The 27,061-nt window shown below is 61.2% G+C and overlaps 1 protein-coding gene across 1 annotated transcript; it reads left to right on the plus strand.

Moving 5' to 3' along the window:
- Window positions 1-3,345: 3,345 nt before the first annotated feature.
- Window positions 3,346-25,785, plus strand: TMEM201 (transmembrane protein 201). The gene is made up of 11 exons (XM_065896565.1): window positions 3,346-3,458; window positions 10,310-10,430; window positions 11,074-11,268; window positions 12,495-12,671; window positions 13,824-14,176; window positions 14,661-14,864; window positions 20,190-20,422; window positions 22,494-22,565; window positions 23,243-23,542; window positions 24,363-24,500; window positions 25,688-25,785. Exons 1-11 carry the CDS (start codon window positions 3,346-3,348, stop codon window positions 25,783-25,785), a joined length of 2,004 nt encoding a protein of 667 aa, XP_065752637.1.
- The last annotated feature ends 1,276 nt before the right edge of the window (window positions 25,786-27,061 follow it).

Raw genomic sequence — 27,061 nt, forward strand, 5'->3', positions numbered from 1 at the left:
CAAGCCTAGAAACGCAGAGAAAAACCATCAAGTCAAGGTACAGTTGTTTTCTAATCTGACTGTAAGATCCTGCACTGTGGGACCGGTAGGAGGCGTCACATCTTGATGGCACAGGGCAGACCAGGACAGACTTCCCAGCTAGTCTCCAAAAACCTTCCACAGATTGATCATTTAAGCTTTCCAGCTGCTGAGTTTAAAAAAATAAGTACAGCTTCCTGACACTAAATATTTTAAACTATAAACCTTTTCCAGAAGTTATCCTCTATCCCCAGTTTAAACCAAAGGCAAGAGTTTTTTTTGTTTGTTTTGTGGTACGCGGGCCTCTCACTGCTGTGGCCTCTCCCGTTGCGGAGCACAGGCTCCAGACCCGCAGGCTCAGCGGCCATGGCTCACGGGCCCAGCCGCTCCGCGGCATGTGGGATCCTCCCGGACCGGGGCACGAACCCGTGTCCCCTACATCAGCAGGCGGACTCTCAACCACTGCGCCACCAGGGAAGCCCAAAGGCAAGAGTTTTAAAGAATGGTTTACCAATTACCTTGGCCCTGGATGTACTTGCCCCAGTTCAGCCTAGTCAAGCCCAGGTCCCTTGTGAGAGTGTCAGAGGGCAGCCTCCGAGTCAGCTGTGAGTGTGGAACGTGGCGCATCTGCAGCCCTGTTCTCGGGGCTCCACCACTGGAGAAGAGGGGCAGGGAGCACGGTTGACTGCCCACCCCTAGGGGAGTGCTCTTTTATTCTGACAGGAGGCATTGGTGTTGTTTAAATACCCTAGAATTTAAGGTTAAAAAGTTAAAATCCTAGAAATGAGAAATCACCAGAGTTTTAAACCCCCCCTCATTTTTAAAGGAAATTTAATAAAGGACAGAAAGATAATAAGACAGAAGGCAGGTAAGATAGATCGTCTTCCCATGAACTCTAACACTGGAATTTGCATATACTGTACATTAAGGTTATTTTTCAATCTGAATATCTAGAAAGATACTTGATTCTAATCACTGATGCACTGTCACATCAGATTCAGTGGCAGATACTCTGGTAGGGATGAGAAGAGGTTATTTTCAAATTGAAATACAGTTGAGTTTAATTCTCTTCACCTTTGGTCATAAAGGAGGTCGGTTGGTGTTTTTGAGCGCCCTCTAGCGTAACTTGCTACAACTGTCAACACTAAATGGAAGTCAAAATAAATGACTTTAGTCCAACTTCAGTGATTCTACAATGCGCGACAGCAAAGATATTTCTGTCCCAGAAGCTCATTTTAACTGTTTAATAGTGGCACTTAGCAACACCTTCCTATTTTAATGTTCATACGAAAGCCTGAATTTTTCCTCAAGATTTTATCTAATATGAAGGTCAAAAGTTAGGTTGCTTAATATTCACTAGTTGGGTATGAGAATTATTTGGAAATAATTTTCACTTATACATTCTTGAGGTAATAAGTTTGACATTAAGCTGGTATAATTTAGTTCTCTGCTTCTGCACCAGGGCATTGAAATGAAAGAAACGTTGAGTACCAGAAGTAGGAAGAGAACAAGCAGGAAGAAAGTGATGCTTCCTCTGTAAAGGGGCTCACTGGATTTTAAAGTGGCATATATCACTGAGCTGTTAATGGAAAAATCCCATGATTGATTTCTCTCTTTTCCACAAGCTTAGTCACTGACATTTCACCATTTTTCAGTAGTCATACGTATAAGACTTTTTAAACCCTCGTTGCTTATCCGTGCGTGCCATGCACTGTGCAAGGTGTTACTTACTTTCTCATTTAAATTCATTCTGACAAACTTGTGAGGCACGTATTACCATCGTGCACATTTTACAAATGAGAGAGGCTCTGAGGCTTGCCTGGCTCGCCGGAGATAAGTAGTAAACTGGACCAATCGTGGGTTTGTGCTGCTTGCTGAGTAGATGAATGTAAGGTGGAAGGGGCATCCGAGCCTACTCAGTGATCTGACTCTGAAGCTAAGGTACAGCAAACCATTCCATTCAATTCACTTAAGGCTTACGATTCCACCCCAGTCAAGGTGAGCTTCTAGCCATGCCCAGGACAGAACTGTTGGGTGCATTCTTTGTCCACATGGATCACAGAGCCCTTCCTTTGAGTGGGACGTTCTGCAGACAATCTTCCTTGGAAAGAGGATGGTGCTTAAATACAACGCCTCACATTTTGAAGGGAAGCTTCACTGCTATTCATTCATTTGTGGTGAAAGCAGAAATGAAGCGAAGGAAAGCCTCTACTCTGACACTTAACTTACAAGAAAGTGGAGCGTCCAGGCAGACTCTCATCACTGCCCAGGCTTCGTGCCCTGCTCCCTTGTCTGCAGTTCCTGGTGAAGGCACAGGACTAGGATGTGGGACAGATTAACCAGCAACAGGAAACAGGAAACATTTGCCGCTAAATCACCCATCACTGTCCAGGACGGTAAGGATTCTAATGTTGACCTCAAAAAACTCTAGTAGTTGTGAAACACTGAAATAGATACTGCGGAATTAAATACAAATATTCCCAACTTGAGCTTCCTTTTTTTTTAAGTTATAAAAGTAATTTAGCACAAACCAATAATACTAAAACACTTTCATGAAGTGAATCTTCACCCCCCCCGAGGTAGCTGTTTGCAGTTCAATGTTAACCATCGTCTGTTCCAATAAACGTACACATATTATAGGAGTTTATTCAAACTTAAGTATTATCAAAATTAATGTGCATGTTGCTTTTTTTTTTAAGTGTTTCATCCCTCTAGGCCAATACCTATAGCTCTGACGTTCTAATAGTTGAATTACGTTCCGTAGCGTGGCTGTCCCATGATCTAGTTACCTTCCTCCCTATGGCGGGAGTGGGCGGGGTTCATGTTTCTGCAAACTAATTTTTTGACCATTGGAGTGGCTTCAGTGGAAGCGGCTTAAGAAGCTCCGACTTGCCGTAAAACAGCGTCGCGCGCATAGGCCCGGTTTGGCTAGGCGTTGGGAAGACAGGACTAGCCGGGGAAAGACTTATTAGCCCGGGATGCTGAAGTCGGGGCGCCGGGCGAGCGAAGCGGGAGCGAAGAAGGGCCGGGCCGGGCCCCGCGCCACCTCCCCCCTCCGGCCGCGGGAGGGCGCGCTCTGGCCGGTACGATGACTTCCGCCGGCGCCCCGCCCACCAGGCTCGCCCCACGCTCCGATTGGCTGCGCGGCGGGAGCGCGCCGAGTCAGGGGGCGGGCCCGCGCCGGCTACAAAGCGGCGAAGGTCACGGCGGGAGGAGGCGCGCGCCGCCGCTCCGCGTCCCGCCCGCGGCCCTCGGCCCAGCCGCCAGCGCCACCGCCGCCGCCTGCCGCCTGCCGCTGCCCACAGCCCATCGCCCGCGCCGGGAGCCATGGAGGGAATGAGCGCGCTGCTGGCCCGCTACCCAACGGCCGGCCTGGCCGGCGGCCTGGGGGTCACGGCGTGCGCCGCCGCCGGCGTGCTGCTCTACCGGATCGCACGGAGGTGAGTGCGCGCGGCCCACGCGGCCGGCTAGTATCACGCCCGCGGCCCTGCACCCGCACCCGCCCTCCGCCCGCTGTCCTCCCAAAACCGCCGGCTCCGGGGCCGCCCGCGCCTCGCAGTCCGTGAGCGCGGCGAGGCCGCGGCGCGGCGGTGGGGCCCGGCCCGTGTGTCCCCGCGCCGAGACCCACTGTGCACGCCCCGCCCCCGGAAGGAAAACCGGGCTGGGGATCCCCAGTCGGGAAGCGGCTGAGGAGTGGGCTGGGGGACCCCAGGAATGTGGGGCGGGCGGGGACAGCCAGCGCTTGACGTACGAACTTCCTACCCCGCGGAGATCTGCGCTGGCCCAGATGCAGGGTCTGCAGGGCCCCCAAACCCTGCGGGAGCGTCGAGCGGGGGTCGGGCCTTGCTCCTTTCCGTCTTGAGCCCCGATCCCTGGTCCTCAGGGGCACGTTGGGTCGCGTGAACACCGGCCGGTGGTTTCTGAGCCGCATACGCTGTCTCGGGCGTTGTTCTAATCTCACATAAGCCCATTTCGGAGTCACAACCCCTGCTCTGTCTAGAGAAGCTGAGGGACAAAAGAGCTACATAAATTGTTATTAACTAGACGAGTCAGGGTGTGAGCTGAAGTATCCTGACGCTGGAGCCTGCATCCCTGACCCCCGGGCTCCACAGCCTCCAAGAGCAGGCAAGCCTGACATACTTCAGAGGTGTTTAAACCGGGCTGGGCTGCCCAGCGGGTTCAGTGGCGGCTCCCCACCCCCGACCCTGGCTCCGAGATCATGCTGACTGACCCCACTGTGCACAGCTGGTCTCCATGGTCAGGGATAAAAGCTTAATGGCCTCTTGCTTCAGGAGGACCTCAGGGGCAGCCCCACTGTCAACCCACTTGATCCACCTTCCCAGGGGATAGGGGAAAAAGGTGGGGTTGTGAGAACATTCTGGAGACAGAATGGGTGGGCTTGTAGCTTCAGCAGGGGATGTGGAAGCGCAGCTCTTAGGTGGGAGAAGCGAAGGAACTTGCCCACGGTCACTCGGCAGCAAGTGGGGGAGCTGGGACTTGAACCTGGAAGGCATGTCTGTTCTTCCTTAGCCATCACCGTATACTGCTTCTCACCCAAAGGGAAAAGAAGTGAGGGTGACTGAGTCACAGGCTTCCTGGGGGAGGAAGGGGTAGGAGGGACGTCAGCTGTGTCTGCTGGATGAGCCAGCCTGGCAGGCTGAGGAGGGGGTGGCCTCAAGGGGTCCCTGACAACGCACAGCTCTACGTGTCCCAGCTTCTGCCCAAAATTTGGAAGCTGGAGGGGCTTCCAACCAGTTTGAACCAACTGGTTCAAACCAGTTATCTTATGCACGAGGGAGCTGAGGTGCAGAGGTGCATGCCACTTGCTGTTGCTCAGATTCCCAGAGCGTGTCGACAGCAGAGGTGCGTCCAGAGCCCGGTTTGCCTCCCAGTTAACCGGGGGCAGGGAATGTCAGCCCAAGGACCAGAGCCTGGGCCAGGTCCTGTCTCCAGGCTTTGCAGCTCTCACTTGTGTTGGTGTGGCTAGATTCGCACTGGGTTTGCTCACTGTGCCTCAAGCTCCCGTCTTGTGCTGCGGCTGTTCCTGGGGGTCCCTGGGCTGCCAGCCACAGCTTTCCCTCTCCCGGAGACAGGAGTCTGAGGCCTTGGTGCAGTGTTGGGTGAGCTGCTTCGAGGGGAGCCAGGAGGGTACCAGTGTGGCGTGACACCAGAGTCGTGGTGTGGCATTGGGACCTTTTGATTGAGAAGGACCAGGCCTTTCCCAGGAGGCTCTGAGATTCTACCAGAGCGCTGGCTTTTGTCTGGGGGTCATAAGTTAGCCACTGTCACGATTCAGAAGCAAGACCAGGCTGAGCCCTTCTCCCTCTGTGGGGGAAACAGTGACAGTGAGGAATGGCTTTGGCCACAGCGTGGGTTTAGAATGACCCTGGGGAGGGCATGTGAGGAGAGTTGTTTCTGGAAATGGACTTGGCCGGCTGGGTGTTTGGGGGCTCAGCACAGCGATGGAGGGACCTGGACGGAGGATCGGCCGGGGAGCAGGGGGAAGAGCCCGCTTCTCTGAAGGGCTGCGGTCCCCAGAGCCTCCGGCAGGGCCAACCCTGGCTTCCCACCCGCGGAGTGCTCTTGACCGGACTGTGTGTTATGACCTGGCGTGGGGCAGGAGCTGCCGTTGGCCCCATTCTACAGACGAGGAAACAGAGGCCCAGGGAGATTGGGCTTCCTGCCCTATGACACCAAGTTGCTAAACGGCAGAGCCCTGCCTCACTCTGGCCCTTCAGCTCCTAACCAAGCCTTGTGCTCTGGGTCCTCACTGAGCAACTTGGCTGTCACTCTGCACCCATAGGAGGCCAGGTGGAAGCCCCAGTTACACTTCCCCAGGCTGGCGTGCCCTGTACCCAGGCAGTCTTGGTGGCTTCCTGTGCCTCCCCCACCCAAACTCCCACCCCCAGGCTCTGCCGCTTGCCATCGTATCCATCTCCTGCCAGCACATCCCTACTCAAGACCTCTGGAGGCCCCCGTAGGTGGTTATTGGATTGTCCACTTTCTGGTGTTTGGAAACAGAGAGGATGCAGCCTCCCAGGTAAAAGAGTTAAGCCTCGGCCTGGCGTCCAGGGTCCCTGGTTCCCGCTCACCTCTTGCCAGGCTCTCCTGGTGCTGCGCACTCTGGCTGGGGGGACCCTGCTCTCCGCACGCATGCCGGGTGGTGCCCCCCTTGCCCGCAGTCCATCTGTTTGAGGGCCACCTGCTCATTTGCCTTGCTGCCCGGCAAACCCGTTCTTGAGGGGGACGGCAAATGCACCACTTGTTGGCTGTCTCCTATGGCACCTGTCACCAGCTGCCCTGTGAGGTCGTTGTCCTCGTCCTTGTGTCCGGGTCAGGAGTGGAGAGCCTCGCTCGTCTCTGCCTCCCTGCGATCCAGCGTGTACCCAGCCAGCGCTGTGCTGAGGGGCCGGTGTGGTCCACCGAGGGCGGATCCGGCCTTTCCGTCTTGGTGTTGGCTGGACTGCTGTGGGCCTAAGTGTGATTCGCCTTGAGGCTGGCGCGGGCGGCTGGAGGCCCGCTGGGTCCTGGTGGCACTGAGTTGCACTTTGGTGCCGCTGTCCCGCTGCCCAGGAGGCTGCTCCTTGGATTCTCTCTGGTGGATCGGACAACACTCAGGGCACAGAGGAGCAAGTGAGGAGCCGTGTGGGGTCCAACAAGGACCCCTCGCCTGTGAGCCTGTCCTGGGATCCCCTCGGGGCCCTGCTGGAGGCTGACCTCTCGGCCCCCCAAGGGAACCAGCCTGACTCTCAGAGACCATCTTCCAGACCCCGCCAGGCCAGCACGTGGTGCCAGGGTCACAGGCTGCGTGCCAGACCCTCTCGGGGAACTTCTCAGGGCCTGGCGGAGACTGGTGGACGCCTGGGCCTCCCCCAGATTCTGAGCACCACCCCCCCGCCCCCCAGCAGGGACTGATCCCTATCAGTGTCTCTTCCATGTGGCACGGTGCTGGGCTCACAGCAGGTGCCCACCCCCTGGCAGGGTCCTGGACCAAGGGCCTGGAGCTGCAGCCCTCAGAGAGATGGGCCAGTGGTGGGCTAGAGCTGACGCCCCCCGCTCCCACCAGACCTGTAGGGCACGGTGGGATGCCAGGGCACGAGCTCTGTTGGAACTAACTGTCCGTGTGTGGGGCTGAGGGGGTGATACCATTGTTGGGAGCCTGTGTTCATCTTTTCTTCCCCATTGTGGGTCTGGGGCTTGTGGAGGGACGGTTCCAGAGCATGCAGTTGCCCCTGGCTCCCCGCCAGGGGCCCATCCTGCCCTTGGCTGCCTCGGGCCTCCTCCAACCCCCGCAGAGCCTGAGAGAGCTCAGCACACAGGTAGCAGGAGCTGGGTGAGTACCTTCCAGACCCTCCCGGCCGCTCACCCTCTGGGGCCCAACCTTCCACCTGAGGTGGCCTGGCCTGGCCTGGACCCACCTAACTTGCTCCTGCCTGTGTCACAGGGACCTTCTGTCTTGTCCCCTCAGATCTTGTCCACCACGAAGAGTGCTTTGACCCAGAGCCTCACTGGGGATGGAGGTTGTTGGCTTGCGGGAGAAGCGGGTGAGGGCTAGGAGGGGAGCAGGCTGGAGGGGCTTTTCCCTGAGCAGCAGCAGGACCCCGGCTAAGTGGGCGCAGAATAGGCTGACCCAAGGGCTCCTGCGTCAGGCCTGGTAGCGGTGGGTGCAGGCCCAGAGGCCGGGCCCGCGCCGTGGCTGTGGGGACAGTACGTACGAGCTGTGAGGTCAGCCGTCAAGTGCAGCCCGCGAATGTGAGTCACTTCATCCACGTGTCTGGCGCGTGACGCTTCCGGCAGGCGGCAGCGGCACTGGTGCTTGGGGAGCTGACATTCACACCCAGCTCCCCGTAGCTTTGCTGGTCTGTCTGCCGCTCACAGGCCTGCACGCGCTTTCAGGGCTCACCCCTTGGGAGCTTTGGGAGGTGACTTCCTGGCGCGGGGACCCCCAGCTGGCCAAGGTGGCAGGCAGCTGCCCTGTCCGCGAGAGAGGACCCTCACCCCGCCAACCCTGGGCAGGGATTACCAAGCCAGAGCCGCTGGCCCAGGGACCAGGACTTATCCCCAGCCTCCCCTTCCTGCCACCTCCTTCCAGGCCAGGCTCACTTCCCTAGCAACAGAGCTGGAGGTTCAGGGTAGAAATGATGACTTCCTGGGCGGGAGGGGCTTCGTGCCTGGCCCCCTGGACCAAAGCTTCAGTTCCTGCTCGCCTGCCACCGGTCGTCTTTATTCCCTTCCCATCTCTCTTTATTCGTGGGCTGCCAGCTCTTCTGCTGGCTTCTTTCCAGAGGCGGGGTGTGGTGCGGTGAGCTTCTGGGGTGAAGGGGGCAGAGGGACCCATCACGAGGACAGCAGAACCTGGGGGCAGAGGGGAGAGGTTTTCCGGCCTGCCTCGTCACCCCTTTGGACACACCACTATGCACTCTAACAGAGAAGCCTGTGAAGCAGGTACAGGTTAACAAAGAGAAAGCCAGGTGCTTAACTGCCCAGGGATGCCAAGTGCCGGCTTCTCAGCAGAGCGGTTCCCATACGCTAGCCGCCTCCTTCCCCTGCTCTTTGCCTGAAGCCCAGTGAAGCTGTCAAAACGCCTCCGCTGATCACCTGCCCAGCTCAGCGCTTTCCTAAGTTCTCTCATTTGGGGAATGGACATGGCAACTACCAAGCAAACCCCTCCAGTCCCAAGAATCTAAAACAACGTGGGCGACAGGTGGCAGCTGCTCTCCTGGGGACTTCTGTGAAGCCCAGGAGGTGCCTTCCATCCGATCCCCTCAGCAGCCTTTTGTGGGCAGGGATTATCATTATCCCCCTCGGCCAGATAAAGAAATGACTTTCCCCAAAGGCCACACCATGACCACGAGCCGCGCTGCCCAGTGCTGCTGTTTCTGGGCCTTGCCCTCTGGTTCAGTGATGCTGAAGACGTGCGGTCCCTTGTCGTCCATTCTGAGGGCCTTGGCCTGAACTGGAGCTGCAGGTGCCCTCTGTGGACCCTGGGACCCTTCCTTGCAAGGTCTGGTTTCATGTCCTTGTCTCTGTCTGGGCTTTCTCCTCCCCTCCCCTGCCCTCCCCGTGTAAGCTGTCATTTATTGGGTATTTAGCTGGGCACTGTAAGCGCTTCCCACACTTGACATGTCTCGTGCCCAGTCGACAGGTGAGAAGACTGAGGCTTGGAGGACTCTAGTAACCTGCCCATGGTCAGTGCAAGGGCAAGGCCAGGAAGCATCAGCAGTGTCAGAAGCAGCAGCTCTGCTTCCCGGGGAGCCAGCCTTTCTTCCAGGCCCCTGACAATGCCGGGGACAGGGTAGTGACACAGCCAGCGCCCTGCGTTGCGAAGCACCTTTACGTGTCTTGTGTCATTGGGTCCTTGTAACACGCAGATGCCCTGGTTCTGTGATCGCTCCCACTTTGCAGATGCGGGCCGAGGCTGGGAGAGGAGAAGGTGGCAGAGCCGGGGGCTCTGGCTCGCAGAAGGTTGGGGCCGTGCTGTCCTGTGGACAGTAGGGGTGTCCGTGTGTGGTATGGCTGCCCATCCCAGCGAAGGCCCAGGCGGCACCCCCAGAGCTGGAGGTGGACTCTGGGGGTGAGTAGGGAGACAGGAGTGGCAAGGCCAGGACCCCAGGGTTCAAGCAGCTGCCACCTGTTGCCCACATTGTTTTAGATTCTTGGGACTAGAGGGGTTTGCTTGGTAGTTGCCATGTCCATTCCCCAATCCCCTCGACACACACACCCCCAACAGCCAGGGAGATGGATGGCCGGCCCTAGAGCACAGATCCGTCGGTGTCTGGGCCGGGATTATCCCGCACACCCCACCTGTCAGCACACATGTGGCCGGCAAGGGCCACTGGGGCCAGCCTGTCCTGTCCCCCTGCTGGGGAGGGGTGGCCCCAGGCTGAGCAGCCTTCTGCAGTCCCTACCCCTTGGCCTCCTTGGCCCTCGCTCTCCTGGGGACTTCTGTGAAGCCCAGGAGGTGCCTTCCATCTGGAAACTCCCCAGGGAGCACCATTTCCGCATCCTGGGAACAGGCCCAGGTCTGCGGGCCTTGCGGGGATGGAGGGTGGTCCTAGAGCCTGGTCCCTGTCGGCCCCGTGGCCTGGCTGGCCCTGGGTTCTTGGTGCATCTCCAGCTCAGGGGAGGCTTGGCCTCAGAGGCCAAGGAGAAGCCCAGGTCCTGCCGTTGGACACACAGCGTCCTGTCCTCCTCCGCCTGCCTGCATCTCCCGCTTCCCACATGCTCTCCCTGGTCTCCTGTCGCCTGGGTACGGAGGCCTTCCCGCTGATTCCACTCTGCTCGTCCACAGGATGAAGCCGACACACACCGTCGTCAACTGCTGGTTCTGCAACCAGGACACGGTGGTGCCCTATGGGAACCGCAACTGCTGGGACTGCCCCCACTGCGAACAGTACAACGGCTTCCAGGAGGTGCGGCCCTCCCATCCAGGACCTGTGGGCCCTGGGCCCCTCCTTTGAGGAGGAGCAGACAGGCTTGGGCAGCTAGGGTGACTTGTGCAAAGTCCCAGCTCTGAAACTGGCAGGTTTGGGTTCAGACCCAGATCTTTCTGGCTCTGAAGCCCATCTCTACCTTGCACCAGGCCAGGGTCAGCAGGCTCTCTGTGGGCCGGGCAATGAGGAGTTCAGGCTTTGCAGGCCACACGGTCTCTTGCGACTGCTCGGCACTGCAGAGCCTCCACAGACATGTGTAGCGCGTGTGGCTGTGAATAAAGCCCAGGAAAGCTTTATTCACAGACGTGGGCAGCCAGCCCATCGCCAGAGTTTGCCAACCCCTGTGCCAGCCCCTGTTGGGTCCTGAGGAGGGACACCAGGTGGGAGTGTGGGCAGGGGGCGGGATCCAGGCTGCACCCTCAGCGTATCGCCTGTGTTGGGGGTTCCCGTGAAGTTTTTCTGGAAGAAGAGCTTCTGCGTTGCGCGTAAAACAAGGGAGTGTTAGCGATCCACTTCCGTGGAGTGTGGGCACGCGGGCCCTCCGTCCGGCCCCCGAACCCGTGGGGAGGCTCTTGCCCGCAGGGAGGGGCTCCCCCTGACTCAAGTCCTCCTCCCCGCCCAGAACGGCGACTACAACAAGCCGATCCCCGCCCAGTACCTGGAGCACCTGAACCACGTGGTGAGCGGCGCGCCAGGCCCCCGAGCCCCCATGCAGCCCCCGCAGTGGGTGAGCAGCCAGGTGCTGCTGTGCCGGCGGTGCAGTCACCACCAGACCACCAAGATCAAGCAGCTGGCCGCCTTCTCGCCGCGCGACGAGGTGAGCGGGTGTGGGAGGGGCTGGGGGTTCGAGCAGTGGAGGGGAGGCCCCTCCTCACCCCAGCCCCGTGCTGGCCCTGTGTTCCGCGTGTGTGATCTAGTCCATCTCAGCTGCCACTCGCTTCTCGCTCTTTCTGTCTCGTGTCACTGCTCTGGGGGCCCCAAGCCTGGGAGCATCGTGGAAAGCCCAGCTCCTGCCAGCCCAGAGGGCTTTGTCCCTGGGTAGGGGGAGGTAGGGTCCTTGGGCTCCAGCTTGGGGCCCTGTTGGACCATCCTGTCCGTGTCCCTCTGAGTCAGTCTTAGCCACTGGCTGGCGGGCAGTTTGCTCTGGAGTTGGTGGACGATGTCCCGGCTTGTGGGAGAGGAGGGGAGACAGGTGCTGCCGAGAGGCTTGGTGTTAGGGCTTTGCCTCCCCCGGGTCCACCGTGGAGCCCAGCAGCCTTGTCATCTAGCTGATGTCACCTCACCCAGTCTGGGGGTTCCGTGACCTCAGGAGAAAATCCCAGCTGAAGCCCAGAGACACTGACTTTCCCAAGGCCCAGCCTGGGAATGGTGGAGGGAGGGAAATGGAGGTGAGCTGGGGCTGGGAGGGGAGAGGCAGGGAGGCTGCAGAGAGAAGGGCAGGCATGTGCGATGAGGCAGCCAGGGCACCTCTTCTGGCACATTCAGTCCCAGCAAGAGATCAAACTGATAACCCTCCCGCCCTCCCCTGGAAGCAGGGAGGGAGGGGCGTGTTGCTGCATCTCTTGGGGGAGGAGGGGTGGGAGGGGACTCGAGTCTCCTGGGCTGTTCCTGAAACGTAAAGGCCCTTTGGTTTCTGCTAGGGCCCTGGCCCGGCCAGGGGCTCGCCAGTGTCTTCTAGACCACTGGGCTTAAGGGCGGAGGCAGCCCCACCTCTGGGTTGTCCATCTGCCCGCGTCCAGGTGGTGTCAGCCCAGAGCTACCTTCCCCCGTGGGTCACCTGCCTTCCTGGAGCTCTGGAGTCCGGGAGCAGGGCCTGAAGCAGGGGCCGCGTCCCAGACTCTGGCCTCAAGGTGCGTCCTTCGGAGCGACAGAATTGGCTGGAGTGTCTGCTGTCAGCTGAGGGCCCTGCTGTGTCCCGGCCTCTGGGCGGCCCTCATTCCCAGCCGTTTGTCCTGTTGGGCAGCAGGGGAAGCAGGTGCAGACTGGGGACGACTCGCACACGGTCGCGCCCTGGAGACCCTGAGCCTCTGTCTCCCTCCGCAGGGCAGATATGACGAGGAGATCGAGGTGTACCGGCACCACCTGGAGCAGATGTACAAGCTGTGCCGGCCGTGCCAGGCGGCCGTCGAGCACTACATCAAGCACCAGAACCGCCAGCTGCGCGCCCTGCTGCTCAGCCACCAGTTCAGGCGCCGGGAGGCCGACCAGACCCACGCGCAGGTCCGAGGGGCGTCCATGGGGCACTCCAGGCATCCCAGCCCTGGGGTCTGTGCAGGAAACCCCTTCCCAGAGGGCTGGGCCAGCGACTGGGGGGCAGCTCTGCAGAGCTGAGGCCCTTTTCCCTGGGGCAACAACTGTCCCGTGGGGCCACATCCCAACCTGTCCCCAGACACGGAGCGGAGCAGGGGTCCTAAGGAGAATGTTAGTTATTTGCGTGCGTGACAGGGGTTTCTGAGCTGCCCTGCTGAGCCTGGGCACCTGCCAGCACCTGTGTGGGTTCCTCCCAGCGCCTTCGTGGTGCGTGCTCTCCAAGGCGCCGTGGAAACCAGACTTGGGGAGGTTAAGTCACTTGCAGAGGGCCACGTACCTGGTGTGTGGTGTCACCAGGATTTGAGCCCAGGACTGGCTGGCTAAAACCACCGTTAATTTTTATCACTGTACTCAGATGCTGGAATGTCCTGGCTTTAAAGAATGTGATATAAGTAGCAACTGGGTTTAGAAGTAAAATCCGTCCTCCCCAGAGAAACTCCCACCCACACCCTGGGTCCCCGGAGGCGCCCTCTGGTTGTGGCCATCTCGCTGACTGGTTGGTGTGTGCTTTCCAGTCTGCAGCCAGGCCCCCGACCACACAGCCACGCGCCAGCCACACGCCCACTTGCACAGTGGGATGCTCTGACCCTTGCTTTCCTCCTCTGCACCGCGTTCCCAGACTGAACAACTTACTGCTGTTTTTTTAAACTTAATTTTGGCCAGAGTTATCTGTACACTTATTACAATTCCAGTTAGAGCCGCAGTAGGAATTTTTTATGAGAATTTGCAAACGATTGAAAAAAACGTGCTTGAAAGAAGAGGCCACCATCACTTCAAAAGGATTTCTGTGGAGAATGTGGCAGCACGGCTCTTCCCCTCACAGGAGCTCGCAGTGGGGTGACGGCCCAGAAATGAGACAGAGTAATGGGACCCAGTGGTGAACCAGAAACAAAGCCAAGAGGGTGTGAGAATTTAGGGCGTCTCTGATCACCAGGAACTGGTGGGTTCTTCGGCAGGTGGGCCCCGGCCAGACCCCCGTGCACAGAGTGGGCACCAGGATGGGTGTCGGTGGCTCTGTCCCTCTTGCCGACCAGTCTCTCCCTCCCTCCCTCCCTCCCTCAGAGCTTCTGCTCGTCCGTGGTGAAGGCCCCGCTCCAGGTCATCGTGCTCCGAGCCCTCGCCTTCCTGGCCTGCGCCTTCCTGCTGACCACCGCGCTGTACGGCACCAGCAACCCTTTTGCCCCGGGGGCGCCCCTGCCCCCGGCCCTGCCGCCTGGTAGCAATGGCTCGGCCCCGCCTGACAACAGCACAGCCCCTGGGACCGAGGGCTGGCGGCAGCTGCTGGGCCTGCTGCCCAAGCACGCGGCGGAGAAGCTGCACGAGGCCTGGGCCTTTGGGCAGAGCCACCAGATGGGCGTCGTGGGGCTGGGCCTGCTCACCTGCCTGCTGGCCATGCTGCTGGCCGGCCGCCTCAGGTGCGTGGGGGGGCGGGCGGGCGGGGCACGGTGGGAGCAGAGCTCCAGGCTGGAGGGGCGGGGCTCTGAGGGGCCACTGGGGCCACACCGCCTCGCTGCTCCACCTCAGGCTTCTCATCTGCGGAGTCGGCTGATGATAACCTGCCTCACGGGCTGTTGGAGGTCGAGTGGGCGCCCTTGGGCCTTTGCTCTGCTTCCCCGTGCGGTTGCAGACCCTGTACCGAACGGTGTCCACATCATCTCCCAGTGACTCTGAGGGAGGTTCCTTAGCCCCGTCGTACAGACTAGAACACTGAGGCTCAGAGAAACACTGACTCGGAGTCATGCGGCCTGTAACTGTTGGAAGCGGCGTTCAGAGGCCCACGCTCTCCTCATGGCCCTGGGTTCTGTCCTCTGAGCAGGGCTGGGGGTGGATGAAGGTGGCAGAGTGGGAGGGGTCGCCTTATCCCGCCTCGCTGGGCCCTCACTCCCGCTCTCCCCGCAGGCTCCGGAGGATCGACGCCTTCTCCACTGGCCTGTGGGCCCTGCTGCTGGCGCTGCACCTGGCCGAGCAGTACCTGCAGGCTGCCTCGCCCAGCTGGCTGGACACGCTCAAGTTCAGCACCACGTCCCTGTGCTGCCTGGTGGGCTTCACAGCAGCCGTGGCCACGAGGAAGGCGACGGGCCCACGGAGGTTCCGGCCCCGAAGGTCAGAGAAGCAGCAGTGACTGCGGGGGGAGGACAGACGGACGGACAGGCCCAGGGCTTTGCCCGCAGCGCAGACAGTGCTCCTCTGTCTTGCATCTTTCTTACCTGCCTCACTTCCGGCCCCGCCCAGCCTAGGGCCCCCGGTCCTGGCCCAGCCCTTCCACTTCCCCGAGGAGTCAGGCCTGCCCCCCTTTCCTTTCTGGCTCCACCAAGCCATTCCCCAGCCCAGGCCCCCAGCCCACCGAGTGCTCTCTAGCTGCTCACTGCCTCCACCTCTCTGGCCAAAGACCCCCTCACCGTCCTGAGCCTGGAACACGGGCAGCGCCCATGCTGCCTGCCTCTGACCCGTGGCTTCCTGCTGGCAGCTCCAGGCACCCCACACTGGCCACGGCCCTTTTCCTGGCTCTGACACCACGGGAAGAGGGTTGCAGGCCTGCTGCCTGCTTCTCCTCTCACCTTGCCGTGCCTCTGGGCCCCCTGACATGGGTTGGTGATGGTGGCTGCAGGCTGGGCCCTGGCCGCATGGCCTGACCACTCGGGCTGCTTGGCATGGGCAGGTGCTGCTGAGCCGGGGCCAGAGCAGAGTCCCCTACCTCGTCCCACTGTCGCTTCTCTGGTCTGTCCCTTTGGTCCTGCCCGTTGCCCTGTAAGCCCCGTGGAGCTGGTGAAACCAGGAGGAGACAGGGCTGCCCCCTGGGTTCCCTGCTCTGAGACCCTGTTATCCCTCAGCCTCCTTCCCCAGGAATGGAGAGTGCAGTTCTTAGGCCCAGACAGGCCTTGACCATGAGTGTGTAGGGTGAGGCCTTTCTCAAGGTGGACAGGAGGAAATCCTGCCTCTCCTGTGGTCAGCAGGTATCTTAACAGCCAGGCCGTGGTGAGAATTGGCCCAGGCTGGGGGAAGGTCTAAGCTCTAAATACTCTCTCCTTTACTTCTCTATCTTTTGGGCACCACTGTGAGCCAGATAGGCAGAACCTGGGCACACACACTCTGCCCACTCTCCTGGGAAGCCCCTGGGTTCTGCCCTCGAAAGGCAGGACCCCAACCTTTATGGCCAAGCCCTCCACTCATTCCCTGCAGGGACCGGGGTTCAGGCTTCCTGGGCCGAGGCGGCCCTGATTGGCAGGCAGCGTGGGGCCTGAACTGCTCTCGTTGGCCCTGTTCCCTTCCCCCCATACCAGGGGTGTCCCCAGTTTCCTCCCCTCACCCCCTTCCTCCAGTATGATGCCTGGGAAGTGTTCCAACTGCCCAAGGTTAGCATGGAGTAAGGAGCCCAAGGGACACGCAGGCCCATGACACCAGGTCATTGTCACCTTGTCCCTCTCTGGCCTGTCACTGCCCTCCTCCTGGCCCCTAGAGCCCCTCAGGGAGGGCACCACAGCTCCTGCTTCCCACTTCCCTGTAGGGCAGCCGCAGACCCCACAGGGCTTCAGCCTCGCTCTCCCTGGGCCAGGCCCTGCTGTGCCAGCCTGTTTACTGCCTGTGGGTGGAGAGCTGGACCCCTCTCCAGGGCCCCTGAGTGCTGACCTTGGCGTGGATGTGCTCTGGAGGCTGACGTGCCGTCCACGTTTTGAGGCAGTTCCCAGCCTGGGGGCTGCCCTCCCAGGGCCGTGGCAGGAGGCTGGACCAAGGCCGTGCGCCCCTCCAGGGCCCTGGGTCCTGCAACTCCTCGCTGCAGGCACGAGCCCCCTCCAGGTGTGGCCCCAAGTGCGCCAACCCCTCCGCTGTACACATGGGAGCCCAGGGAAGGCAAGAGCGGATCACACGCGTGTGCGGGTCACACTCAGGAAAGGGCGGCCAGCTGGCTGAGCCTGAGGGGCAGGTGGAGCATGCCCGGCTCAGGCCCCTCGCAGAGCCCCCGGGGAACAGGAGTCGTGCCCAGGCCCCTCCGTCCTCGGGTTCTCGGGCTCCGAGGCGGCCACCCCTCGCCACTCACCCCTCGGCGCCCGGGTGGGGAGCGCCCGGGTGGAGCGTGAGATGGAAGGGCGCTGACGAGGCAGAGGGGGAGTGGGCTGGCCGTCCCTCGGCCCGGCGGCCAGCCTCGGGGAGAAGGCGCGGCGGGCACCAGGCGGGGAGCCAGTGTCTGTTGGCTGTGTGTGCCCTGCCCTCTGGAATCTCCTGTTCTCAAGGAAGCTGGCAGCGCGATGCTAATTACTGTTTTTCTTGGTGTTGAGTAGAAGCAGGACATCTGTGCGTACGTGTGTATTTAATTATTTATAACAACCCTAACCAGCTCTCTCGCTGGCCAGGAACCTGCTGAGCAGGTGTCGCTCCTGCCCTCTAGTGGGGACGGAAAGACACCTTCGTGTCGCTGAGATGGAGCTCATCGAGGAAGGCTTCCCGGCCTCTTTAGTGTTTGGTGTGATGTTTTAAAATCACCCACCTGTCCCTTAAAGTTTCATTACATAGAGCATATTCCAGCACCTTCCGACATTACTGGCGACAGCTGAGGAAGTGCGGGCACCACTGGGATCGTGGCTTATTACCTGGGAACGTGTCGGCCCTGCTTGGGGCCTCTCTCCCCTCCGCTGGGGACGACAGTCAGACCATCTGGGATCAAGGGGCCGTCTTCTCCCTCCAGCTCTGGGGTCCCCGCCCCAGGCCGAGCAGGCTCACTCGTAACGCTTGCCCAGGAGCCCGCCGGGAGGGGCCCGTGTCCCTTCTGCCTGCAGCTGTCACCGAGTGTCCCGTGCTCTCTTGTGCAGACGTGGATGATTGTCTAGTGATCCTCCAATTACTGTAACCGCAACTCCCGGCCATAGATGTAGTGTTTTTGATGCTGTATTTTCAATAAATGCCTCCGGGGCCCTGCTTTGACCGGTGGGCGTCAGGCACCACGTCTTTTCTGGTTTTTTTCTTTCACGTTCCTCCAGAGGCTTCTGTGCCGGGGGCGGGGGCTTCGGGCCAGGTTTGGGAGCTGGCAGCGCGGGCACCAAGCGGCTCAGGGCCCACCATCCTCGGGCGCCCTGCTGGCCCGTGCTTCTCCTCGTCTCCATAAACTGCTGCTTAAGATGCAGTCCTCTCTCCTGTTGTTCCCGGCTTGGCCTGGGATTGGCTTGGAAAATCAAAGGTCCCCCTCAGTGTCAGATGGGAGGCAGTGCAGCCAGCCGCCCGCCCCCTCGCTGGAGCCCCTGTGTCCCGGCGGACACACACAGTTGGATCCGGGCCGGGGCCTCACTGAGATGGGATTTGAAGGCACAGGCGGTCTGGGCGGGCCTCGCCAGAGGAAGTGTCGGTCCCTGTGCAGCGCTCGGGAGCCTGGCGGAGATGGGGCTCCTCTGACGGGCCTCCTGGGGCCTGTCTTCTGCGGAACCAGGACAAGGGCTCACGCTTGGCGCTTCACAAGGATCTGCTAGTTGAGTGATGCCACCGCGTGTCCCAGTGAGAGGGTCAGACCACAGAACCGTCTCCCCCTCGGTGCCACCATTTTTAGTAGCATCAGAGATTGGGAAAGCACCTGTACCGGGTGGATGAGAGACTCAGGCTATAAGCTCCGGGGCAGCCCCAGGTGTGAGCAGGATCTGGGAAGCGTAGGAAAGGGCTGACAAGACCCAGCTTCTCCTGGGCCCAGCTGGCCACCTCTGAAACCTGCAGCCCGACTTGGACCCTCTCCTCTTACTTGCCAATTACTGCAGGTGGCCCTCGGCAGACTCGCGGCCTGGCCTGGCCTGTGGGCTGCCCGGTGGGGCGGCACAGGAAGCCCAGCGCAGGCAGAGTCGCGCTGCCACCCGCTGGAAGGGCCCGGGCGTGCCCGCCCCCGTGGCCCACGTGCCCCGCCCTCATCAGGCTGCTTCTGCACAGGGCGGATGGGGTCCTCTGGGAGGTGCAGGCCCCAGCAGGGGGCGGGGCTTCGTGCGTGATTGGAGCGAGTTGGCCAAAGGTCCCAGCGCACCTTCACCGCCCTTCACTGTCGTGCCTAGTGTCCCCCAACCTTGCAGGCCACTCCTCAAGGTCGTCTGTCCTGCCAAACGGTATGTCATTCTAAAATGACAGCACAAAATCGTATCTTGTATTTAGAGGCAGGACCTTCCGCAGGCGTTTTGGGGGAAAGGAGGTGTAGGGGTCAGACGGGCTTAGGCAGGATGGGTCAGCGGGTGGAATGCAGGCGTGTCCAGCCTGGGGCCAGCCAGGTTGCCCAGACTCCGCCGTAGATTTGCTTGATTTCCCCGTGTCCCTCAGCCACTGGGCCCCGGCCTTGGTTCTGAAGTCCAGGTGGCTTCCTGGTGCTTTGGAAGGCTTTAAGGAGGCCACGCGATTCTCCAGGAGGGCATCAGCTGACCCCACACTTTCCTCATAAAACTTGTTTAAAGAGAGGGGCAGGGATGAGAAATAGGGAAATCAGTGGCGTGGAGATATTGGCCAGCGGTGCCCCGAGCTCAAGGTCGTGGTGGGCACGGGGTGGGTACCTTAGGCAGCCCCCCGGCTCTGCTGCAGGGACTGAGCCCGCCTGCCCGTCCATCGGCACATTATCCATGGGCTCAGTTGTCCCTTGGGGACCGAGGTAAGGCTGGACCTCCCGCAGCTCCGTCCAGACGGCGGACTAATCATGTATTAACTGTCTCTGTCCCTCCCCCTCTGTAATCGGTTGCCTTAATCAGAAGCATGGTTGATATTCTGGCTTGGGGCCACCGGCTCCTGTTGTGTGATCTGTACCGTTCTCGAGTTAAAGAGACACTGTCACCTTCCGTCTTTCGGGCAGCCTTGCGATCGTTACGGGTCTTTCTAAGTTCAAGTTGGTGTCCGGCCAGAGCCTCTTCCCAGATATTCCCAAGCTTGGCTGCCTTCCGCCCCGCTCTTCCAGGGGCTTTCGAGGAGTGTCTGAGACCAGAGGGCAGCGGCAGGACTCCCAGAGTCGGGCCCTGGGGAGCAGGGGCTCCCCGAGCTCGGCCGCTGCCGGGAGGTTCTGGGCACCAGGCGGGTAGCGGCGCGGAGGAGCCCAAGGCCGTCGGCCCAATTGAGCGGCCAGCGCAGGGCTGGGCGTTTTTTGCTTCGAGGTGAAGGGTTGGCGTGAGGCTGGCGAGGGCGACAGTGTCACTTTAATACCGAGACTCGTAGTGGACCTAGTTTGCTGTGAGGCTGAGGGGGATCGGAGGGGGCATGCCGGGAGGGGTGGGTCACGCTGGCACCTCCCAGCCACCCGCTCCTAATGGCGTGAATGTGGTCGGACTGCTTTTCTGCTGCAACTAACACACGCCTCCTCTGGGACCCCGACTCGTGCCCCACCTCGCACCGTGGGAGGGGAGGGGGCCCGCCGTGCGGAGGCCACTCCGGGGGCCCCCGGGGCTGACCCAGTCCCCTCTCCCATGCCCGCTGGGCTCTGTCTCGCAGGTACTTCCCGGGAGACTCTGCCGGCCTCTTCCCCGCCGGCCACAGCCTGGCCGTCCCCTGCCGAAGCGTCGCAGGCCCCTCGCCGGCTCTGTTCATCCCCGCCCCGCCCGGCTTCCTGCCACTTGCCAACCAGCAGCTGTTCCGGTCTCCCCGCCGGGCCTCGCCCTCCTCGCTGCCCGGCCGCCTCAGCCGGGCCCTCTCACTGGGAACCATCCCCTCTCTGACGCGAGCAGGTAAGTGGCGCTCGGGCCGTGGTGGGCAGCGCGGGGCTGGGGGCAGCCGGGCTCGGGCACTCTGGCTGAGCCCGAGGTGGGTGGTGGTGCTTCTGCTGTAGAGACGGGCGGAACTGGGTTCAGACCCTGCTGTGTCCACTCACTGGCTGCCTTAGCCAAGGGGCTTAACCATGCTGAGCCTCAGTTGCCCTCAAAAAAAATTGAGGCCAGTGGTGGAACCCACTCTGTGGGTGGTCGTGAGGGTTAAACCGGGTGGTGTATTTAAAGGCATCCGGTGGGTCCATGTCCCCTCCCGTGGGGTTTTGTCTTTTATCACCGTTCTCACCGTTCTTATTAACTGCCGTTGTTTTGAGACACTGGGGGCTGGGAATTTTGCCCCCGGCCTTTCTGTGTGGTCCACAGGGCAGGGATTCGGTTCAGGTCTGCTACATTTATGGAGCCCCGGAGTGACCAGCACCTGGTCCCTGTCACCGGAGGCTTTGTCTCATCCCTCTCCTTCCCCAGCAGGGTCTTCCGTGACGACCCTCCTCACCTTGGGAAGCCACCCGGTGCCCACGGGGTTTGCTTCACCCTCGGGGTGCGGCCTGGGGTGCGGGGCTGTGCGGCAGGATCCAGCCTCTAGGAAGGTGGGCGGCATCTTGGTTAAGCCGGGCTTGCTGACGTGCAGTGTCTCTCTTAAGCCCCTGAGCAGCTCCCCCAAGCAGGGGCCTCCCCCTCCAGTCCGACACCCCTCTGGACCTGTTTCCCTCCGGGACCCAGCGTCTGCTGTATGCAGTCCAGCGTCCTCGTAGGTAGAGGGTGGGCCACAGTGCAGGACACACGGCTCGCTGGACACAGCTCGTGAGCTGAGCGGTGGGGAGTGTTTGAGGCCTTCAGGCTGGGATTGAAGGGCTGAGAGCCCCGAGGGGTACGGAGACCTGGACTCCAGGGACTTCTGTGTCACCGAATGTGAGCCGTGTTGCTGGTGGAGGGTGGCTGCCGCCTGCCCTCCTCTGGAAATGGCTGTTCAGCAGAGTTCCTGAGCCCGTGGCCGGCAAGTCCCAGCTCAGGCCCTGGGGCTGACGGACAGGGCCTCTGCAGGCGCTCCGTGAACAGCAGCTGGAGCCGGGGGGAGGGGAGCAGAGTGGACATGGAATGCCCTGGACCCAGGGATCTGGAGGGCCCGGAAGCTGGGCCCTTCCCCAGAAGAGAGTTCTCTGTGTCAACAGGCAGCCTCCCGGTTGCCCTGGGAGGCCCGAGGCAAGGGCTCAGGAGGCCCCCTTCCCCGAGGGTGGCAGAGCAGTTCTGTGGAACACAGGCTGGTCTCAGGGTGGGATCCCGGAGTCTCCATTGCTGGGGCGGGTCCTTGGCTCAGGTGTCAGGAGGCCCTGGTGGTCCAGGGCACGGGCGCAGTACCAGGGTCCATCTTCCCGTCTGTCTCTCTCTGCTCTACTTGCCTCTGCACCTCTCGCTGCAGGCCTCACCCCTGCGTCCCTGCAGCTCAGCCCCAGCAGGAAGGCCCCTCCCCAGTTCTTGAAAGGACTCCGGCTGTGCTTGGGCCACGTGGCCATCCTCACACAGTCACTTGGGGGTTGACCTGGGTCTGTGTCCCCGGACCGGTGGGTGGAAGGGGCAGGCGGGGCTCTGTGGCCGACGGACCCCTCCGAGCCCTTCGGGCAGTGGGGCAGCAGCCCCCACGCGGGCACGTGGAGGCCGCCGGCTCTTTCCACGCTCGGCTGTCAGCAGGGCGCTTGGGAGACCAAGGGGCTCATGAGATGGAGCCCCTGCCCTTGGGGCGCACTTGGCTGAGGAAGGGGCAGCGGGCCCAGCGCAGGTGGTCAGGTGACGGGTTAGTGGAGCAGGGCAGGGCTCCAAACGGCTGAAGCAAGGCTCAGGTCAGGTACCGGGATGCGACCTCCCGTGCGGCCTGCTGTGGGTTTCGGCCTCCTCATCTGCGAGGTGGGAACGTGCCCTCGTGAAAGCTCCACACGGGTGACGGTCTTGGCAGAGCAGCCGTGTGAGGGGGGGAGGGGGCTGGAGCCCGGGCCCTGCCTCCGCAGGGACCTGTGTTGCCTTTCTCTTTCCTCTCCAGACTCAGGGTATCTGTTCAGTGGGAGCCGCCCACCGTCTCAGGTGTCCCGATCCAGAGAGGTTCCGGTTTCAGGTGAGGAGGACAGAACGCCAAGAGGAGTGACCGGGAAGCCGCCTGAGGCAGGGCAGCGCGTGGGCCGGCGTTTCCAAAGCGTGTGCAGGGCGGGACAGCAGCCACATTGAGCGTGAGCTTTGGGGTCAGACGGGCCCCCAGAGGGGGTCACGTTTAAACCCCAACCCTGTGCCTCCCAGCTGTGCAGCCCTGGGCAAGTGCTTCACGCCCTGTGCCTCAGTCTCCTCTTCTGGGAAATGGGCGTGAGAGTTTCTAGGATCAGCTACGATGCTGTCGTCCTTACAGTGGTGACGGATGGAGGCGGCACTTGGGGTGCCGGCGTCAGCGGGGCTCAGGGTCGCTGACCTCAGGTCTCCAGGGTTGGTTTCTCCCCGGGCCTTGCTCTCAGCTGAGGGAGGAACCAGGGGCTTTGGATAGAAGTCAGGGGGAAGGGGGCAGAGGGGGCATGGCTGAGGCTCCGGGATCCTCTCCCCTCTCTCGGGTGCCTGGTGGGGTGCAGGCCCCTCCTACCTCAGTTCTCAGCAGGGCTCCCCTCTGCCCCCCAGTCTAGGCCCAGCCTTGCCTTTCTCCCTGGGTCAATACAGGAAAGAGCCCCAGGACCACAGCCGGTCCTATAACTAGAGCAGACATTGACACGATATCGTCATCTTTGTTTCTGTCATCCTCCCACCCTCCAGATTACTTCTCTCTGCTGTCGGGGAGCTGCCCCTCCTCCCCCGTCCCTTCCCCAGCGCCCTCCGTGGCCGGCTCAGTGGCCTCCAGCTCTGGCTCTCTGCGCCACCGCAGACCCCTCATCAGCCCTGCCCGGCTCAACCTGAAGGGGCAGAAGCTGCTGCTGTTCCCGTCGCCCCCTGGGGAGGCCCCTAACACCCCCAGCAGCTCCGACGAACACTCGCCCCGCAATGGCAGCCTCTTCACCATCGAGCCGCCCCCCGTCCCACAGAGGCAGCCGGCGCGGGACACGAAGCACACCGTGGGTACGGCCCTCTGACCACCCTCTCGGAGGCGGGAGAGCCCAGCGGGCCATGGGAGGCCTCTGGTCAGTGTGCAGCGGTGGGGACACCATCAAGAGGTCACACGGGGCCTGTCCTGGCTCTTATCTGATTGTGTGGCCACTCTCCCAAGTCCAGACATCCCTGGCCTGGCTCTCCTGGCTTCTGGTGACCTTGAACCCTCCAGGACGTTGCCCTTTTTTGGCTGATTTTATTTTCTTCTTTTGCAATTGACCTGGAGGCTCCTCTGTTCCTTGGGATGGGTCAAAAATGCATCAGGCTGCATCTGGTTGCAGATGTTTTTGTTTTGCTCAAATGAAGTTTTTCCACAAAGCATTTTAGAATTTTTAAAATTAGGCCTCAACCTTTAAAATCTAGAACTTTCACATGAATGTGTGGATTTCCTGTGTCTCGTATTATATCAGAAGATCTGGCCACGCTGGGCCAGACAGGTAGAAGGGCAGGCTGAGGTCCCACGCCCCAGCCTCTGCCACTCCCTGCCCCACTGACCTGCCCCCTCCACAGCCTCGCTTGTGGCCGTCGTCTTCTACCGCCTGGCGGTGTTTGAGTTTGTTGCTCCTGATCTAAAGCCAGCTCCCTTCACGGCAGCTACACGGACAGGACCTGAATGAGGACCTGGCCTCCCACTGCCCACTGCCTGGGGCGGGCCGAGCAAGTTGGGACCGGCAGGGCTGGCTGGCCGGCCGCGTCTGAGGACCATCCTGGGATTGGAGGTGGAGCTGCCCTGCGTCTGTCCCTGGGGGTGAGCCGTGAGCTCCCACTGAAACGCCCCTTCTCCCTGCAGACATGAAGTCAGCGCCGGAGGGGGGCAGCACGTGCAGCAGCCGCTCCATCAAGAAAGAGGACGACTCGTCCCGGTCGTCCTCCTGTGTGGTGGACACGACCACCAGAGGGTGCGCGGAGGAGGCCCCCACCTGGCGAGGTCTGCACCCCGTGTGATGTGCGGGAGGGGGGCAGGGTAGCGCGGGGTCTCCGGGTCTGCAGCCACCTCCTGAGAGCTGTCCGAGAACAGCCCCTCGAGGGCTCTTGGGTGACAGAAGAGGGTGAGATGGCCCACCCATCTCACCTGTCTGTGACAGCATCCCCACTCAGATTAGGGTCTGCATCTGCGCTCTTACAGGAGCCTCTGGCAGGAGCCTCTGGCCACAGGTGGCTCTTTACATCTAACAGTTGAAATGTAATAACAATTAAAAATCTACTTGCTTAGCCGCACCAGCCACATTGCAGGCGCTCCACTGCCGCGTGTGGCCTGTGGCTGCTTGACTGGACAGAACAGATACAGAACACTTTCACCTTGGGAGAAAGTTCCCCAGGAGGGTGTCAGCGTGGGCGCCCTGGGGGCCAGTGCAGAGGCTGCAGGCTGCGCAGGGCACTGAGTTGCCTGGGTTCAAATCCTGGCTCCTCTGCTTGCGGGATGGGGGCAGGCTGTGACGTCAAATCCCAGTTCAGTGTAAAGCCCAGCAGTCAGCTCCTGGTACCCCCTCCAGATGTGTGGGAGACATGTATGTTGACAGGATTTCCCTGTAATGATCATTTGGAGCTGACTGGAAATGGGTGCTGCTCCCAAATCAGGTGGGGTCTGGGATGTGACCCCGCAGCATCAGCTTGGGGTGGGGGACCCCAGTCAGCAGCTTATCGCCTTTGAGGCCTGGGCAGGGTACTCGTCCTGTCCTGTCTGTAAAGCTGGTGTACCCCATGGCAAGGTGCAGGTGTGTGCCACCCTAGCCCGGTACCTGCCTGGTGGCACAGGGTCAGGAAGAGAGGTATCTTCCAGGAGTCAGGACTTGGGAATTCCCCGGTGGTCCAGTGGTTAGCACTCCGCTTTCACTGCTGAGGGCCCAGGTTCAACACCTGGTCAGAGAAGTAACATCCCACAAGCTGCGGGGCACAGCCGAAAAAAAAAAAAAAGGAGTCAGAATTTAACCAGTGACCCCACGTTCCCGGGTCTTTTCAGATGGGGAGGCCTCTGGGTGCCCGGAAAGAACTGGGGCGGGGCCTCAGCCCAGGAGCACCTCCCCTGGGGGCGGGGCCTCAGCCCGGGAGCGCCTCCCCTGGGGGCGGGACCTCAGCCCCACATTGCTCACAGGTCTCTCGTTTTCTCTCTGGAAGGTCGTTTAGCCCCCTCGCTGATCCGGGGCCTCCTGGCCGTGAGCTTGACTGTCAACGCCCTCTTCACCTCAGCCTACCTGTACCAGAGCCTGCGCTGACCCGCGGTCCGCAGCCTCCCAGCACCCAGAGAATCTTGGAGGGTGCGCCCAGGTGCATGCCGCTTCCACCACTGCCGGCCTCAGCCCTCCTCGAGGGGCTGCCGCCTCCGCCCTTTTCTCCAGGGCCCTGGACCTCGCCAGAGGGAGCCCTGTTCCCGGAAGCCTTCTCCCCACCTAACAGACTGTGGGGCTGGGCATGGTCTTGGGGGTCCCAGCCCTCCCCACCCACCTCTTTGGCTGACATCAGTTGTGTGTTTGGTGCTGACACTCTGATCCTGAAGCCAGGGGTCGCCGAGGGGCTGCATGACCCTGGGGTCCCTCCCCACCATCCAGCCCTGCCTGGCGGGAACGCCATGACTGCTGTGACGGGATCAGGAGCTGTGGCCCTGAGCCCGCAGCCGCGGGCTATGATTACATCTTTGTACTGTACCCCTCTGTCCCGTGGGCCGCCTCAGGCTCCCTGGGGGAGGAGGGAGGGGAGGTCTCCAGCCGGGTGGAGGATAAACCTCCCCTGGCAGGCCCCGTTGAGGGCCAGCATCTTTTGCCGTTTTGTCCTGCCCCTTCCTGTGGGCTGTGGGCTACGCCTTCCCTCTGGCTCTCCTGGGCGGGCAGGTGAGTTTCCTGCCCAGGGCCCCTCAGAGTTCCTGGGTCTCAGGGGCCCAATTGGACTAGTGTAAGCACCACCCCCGACACTCACTTCTCCCTGCTTGTGTCCCCATTTTATTACCTCTGGTGACCTTCCCTGGCAGCAGCCCTGCAGCCGTGAGAGCACTACCCGGGGCCCGCCCCGCCCCGTTTCCAGGCCCCTCCCTCATGCACTGTCCACAGGGGCCTTGTTTGACCCCCTCAGCCTGCAGGTCTCTGATGAGACTGGACCCTCACGCCCACCCTCAGCATTCTGCTGTCGCGGTGGGCTCAGCGCGACCTCTGTCTCCAGGCCACTGTGGCCAGCCTGCTTCCTACCCCACGCCCCTTGGTCCTGCCACTGCCCCCGAGAAGAGGAAGGATGGGTCTCAGTCTGGCACAGGGACCCTCAAGATGCCGTGAGGAATGAGAGACTGCCTGTGGGTGTCAGAATCCCCGTCCCGCTGCCCTGGGCCCTGGACGCAGGTGTGGGGCTGTGTGTGTGTGTGTGTATGTGTGTGCGTGTGTGCGTGCACACTCGTGCGTGTGTCAGTGCACGCGTTCGTGCCACTTCAGGAGGAAGCAGCAGCCTCTGTGAATTCTGAGACTCATGTGGGGAGGCTCAAGACGGCAGGGGAAGGGTCTTCACTCT

This window comes from Phocoena phocoena, chromosome 1 (genome assembly GCF_963924675.1).
Source record: "Phocoena phocoena chromosome 1, mPhoPho1.1, whole genome shotgun sequence".
Taxonomy (NCBI): domain Eukaryota; kingdom Metazoa; phylum Chordata; class Mammalia; order Artiodactyla; family Phocoenidae; genus Phocoena; species Phocoena phocoena.

Excerpts from the sequence above, each read along its gene's own strand:
- TMEM201 (XM_065896565.1), top strand. The coding sequence starts at position 3,346 with ATGGAGGGAATGAGCGCGCTGCTGGCCCGCTACCCAACGGCCGGCCTG. Across the intron at positions 14,177-14,660 it reads CTGCTGGCCGGCCGCCTCAG|GCTCCGGAGGATCGACGCCT; the intron begins GTGCGTGGGGGG and ends CTCTCCCCGCAG. Across the intron at positions 14,865-20,189 it reads CGGAGGTTCCGGCCCCGAAG|GTACTTCCCGGGAGACTCTG; the intron begins GTCAGAGAAGCA and ends TCTGTCTCGCAG.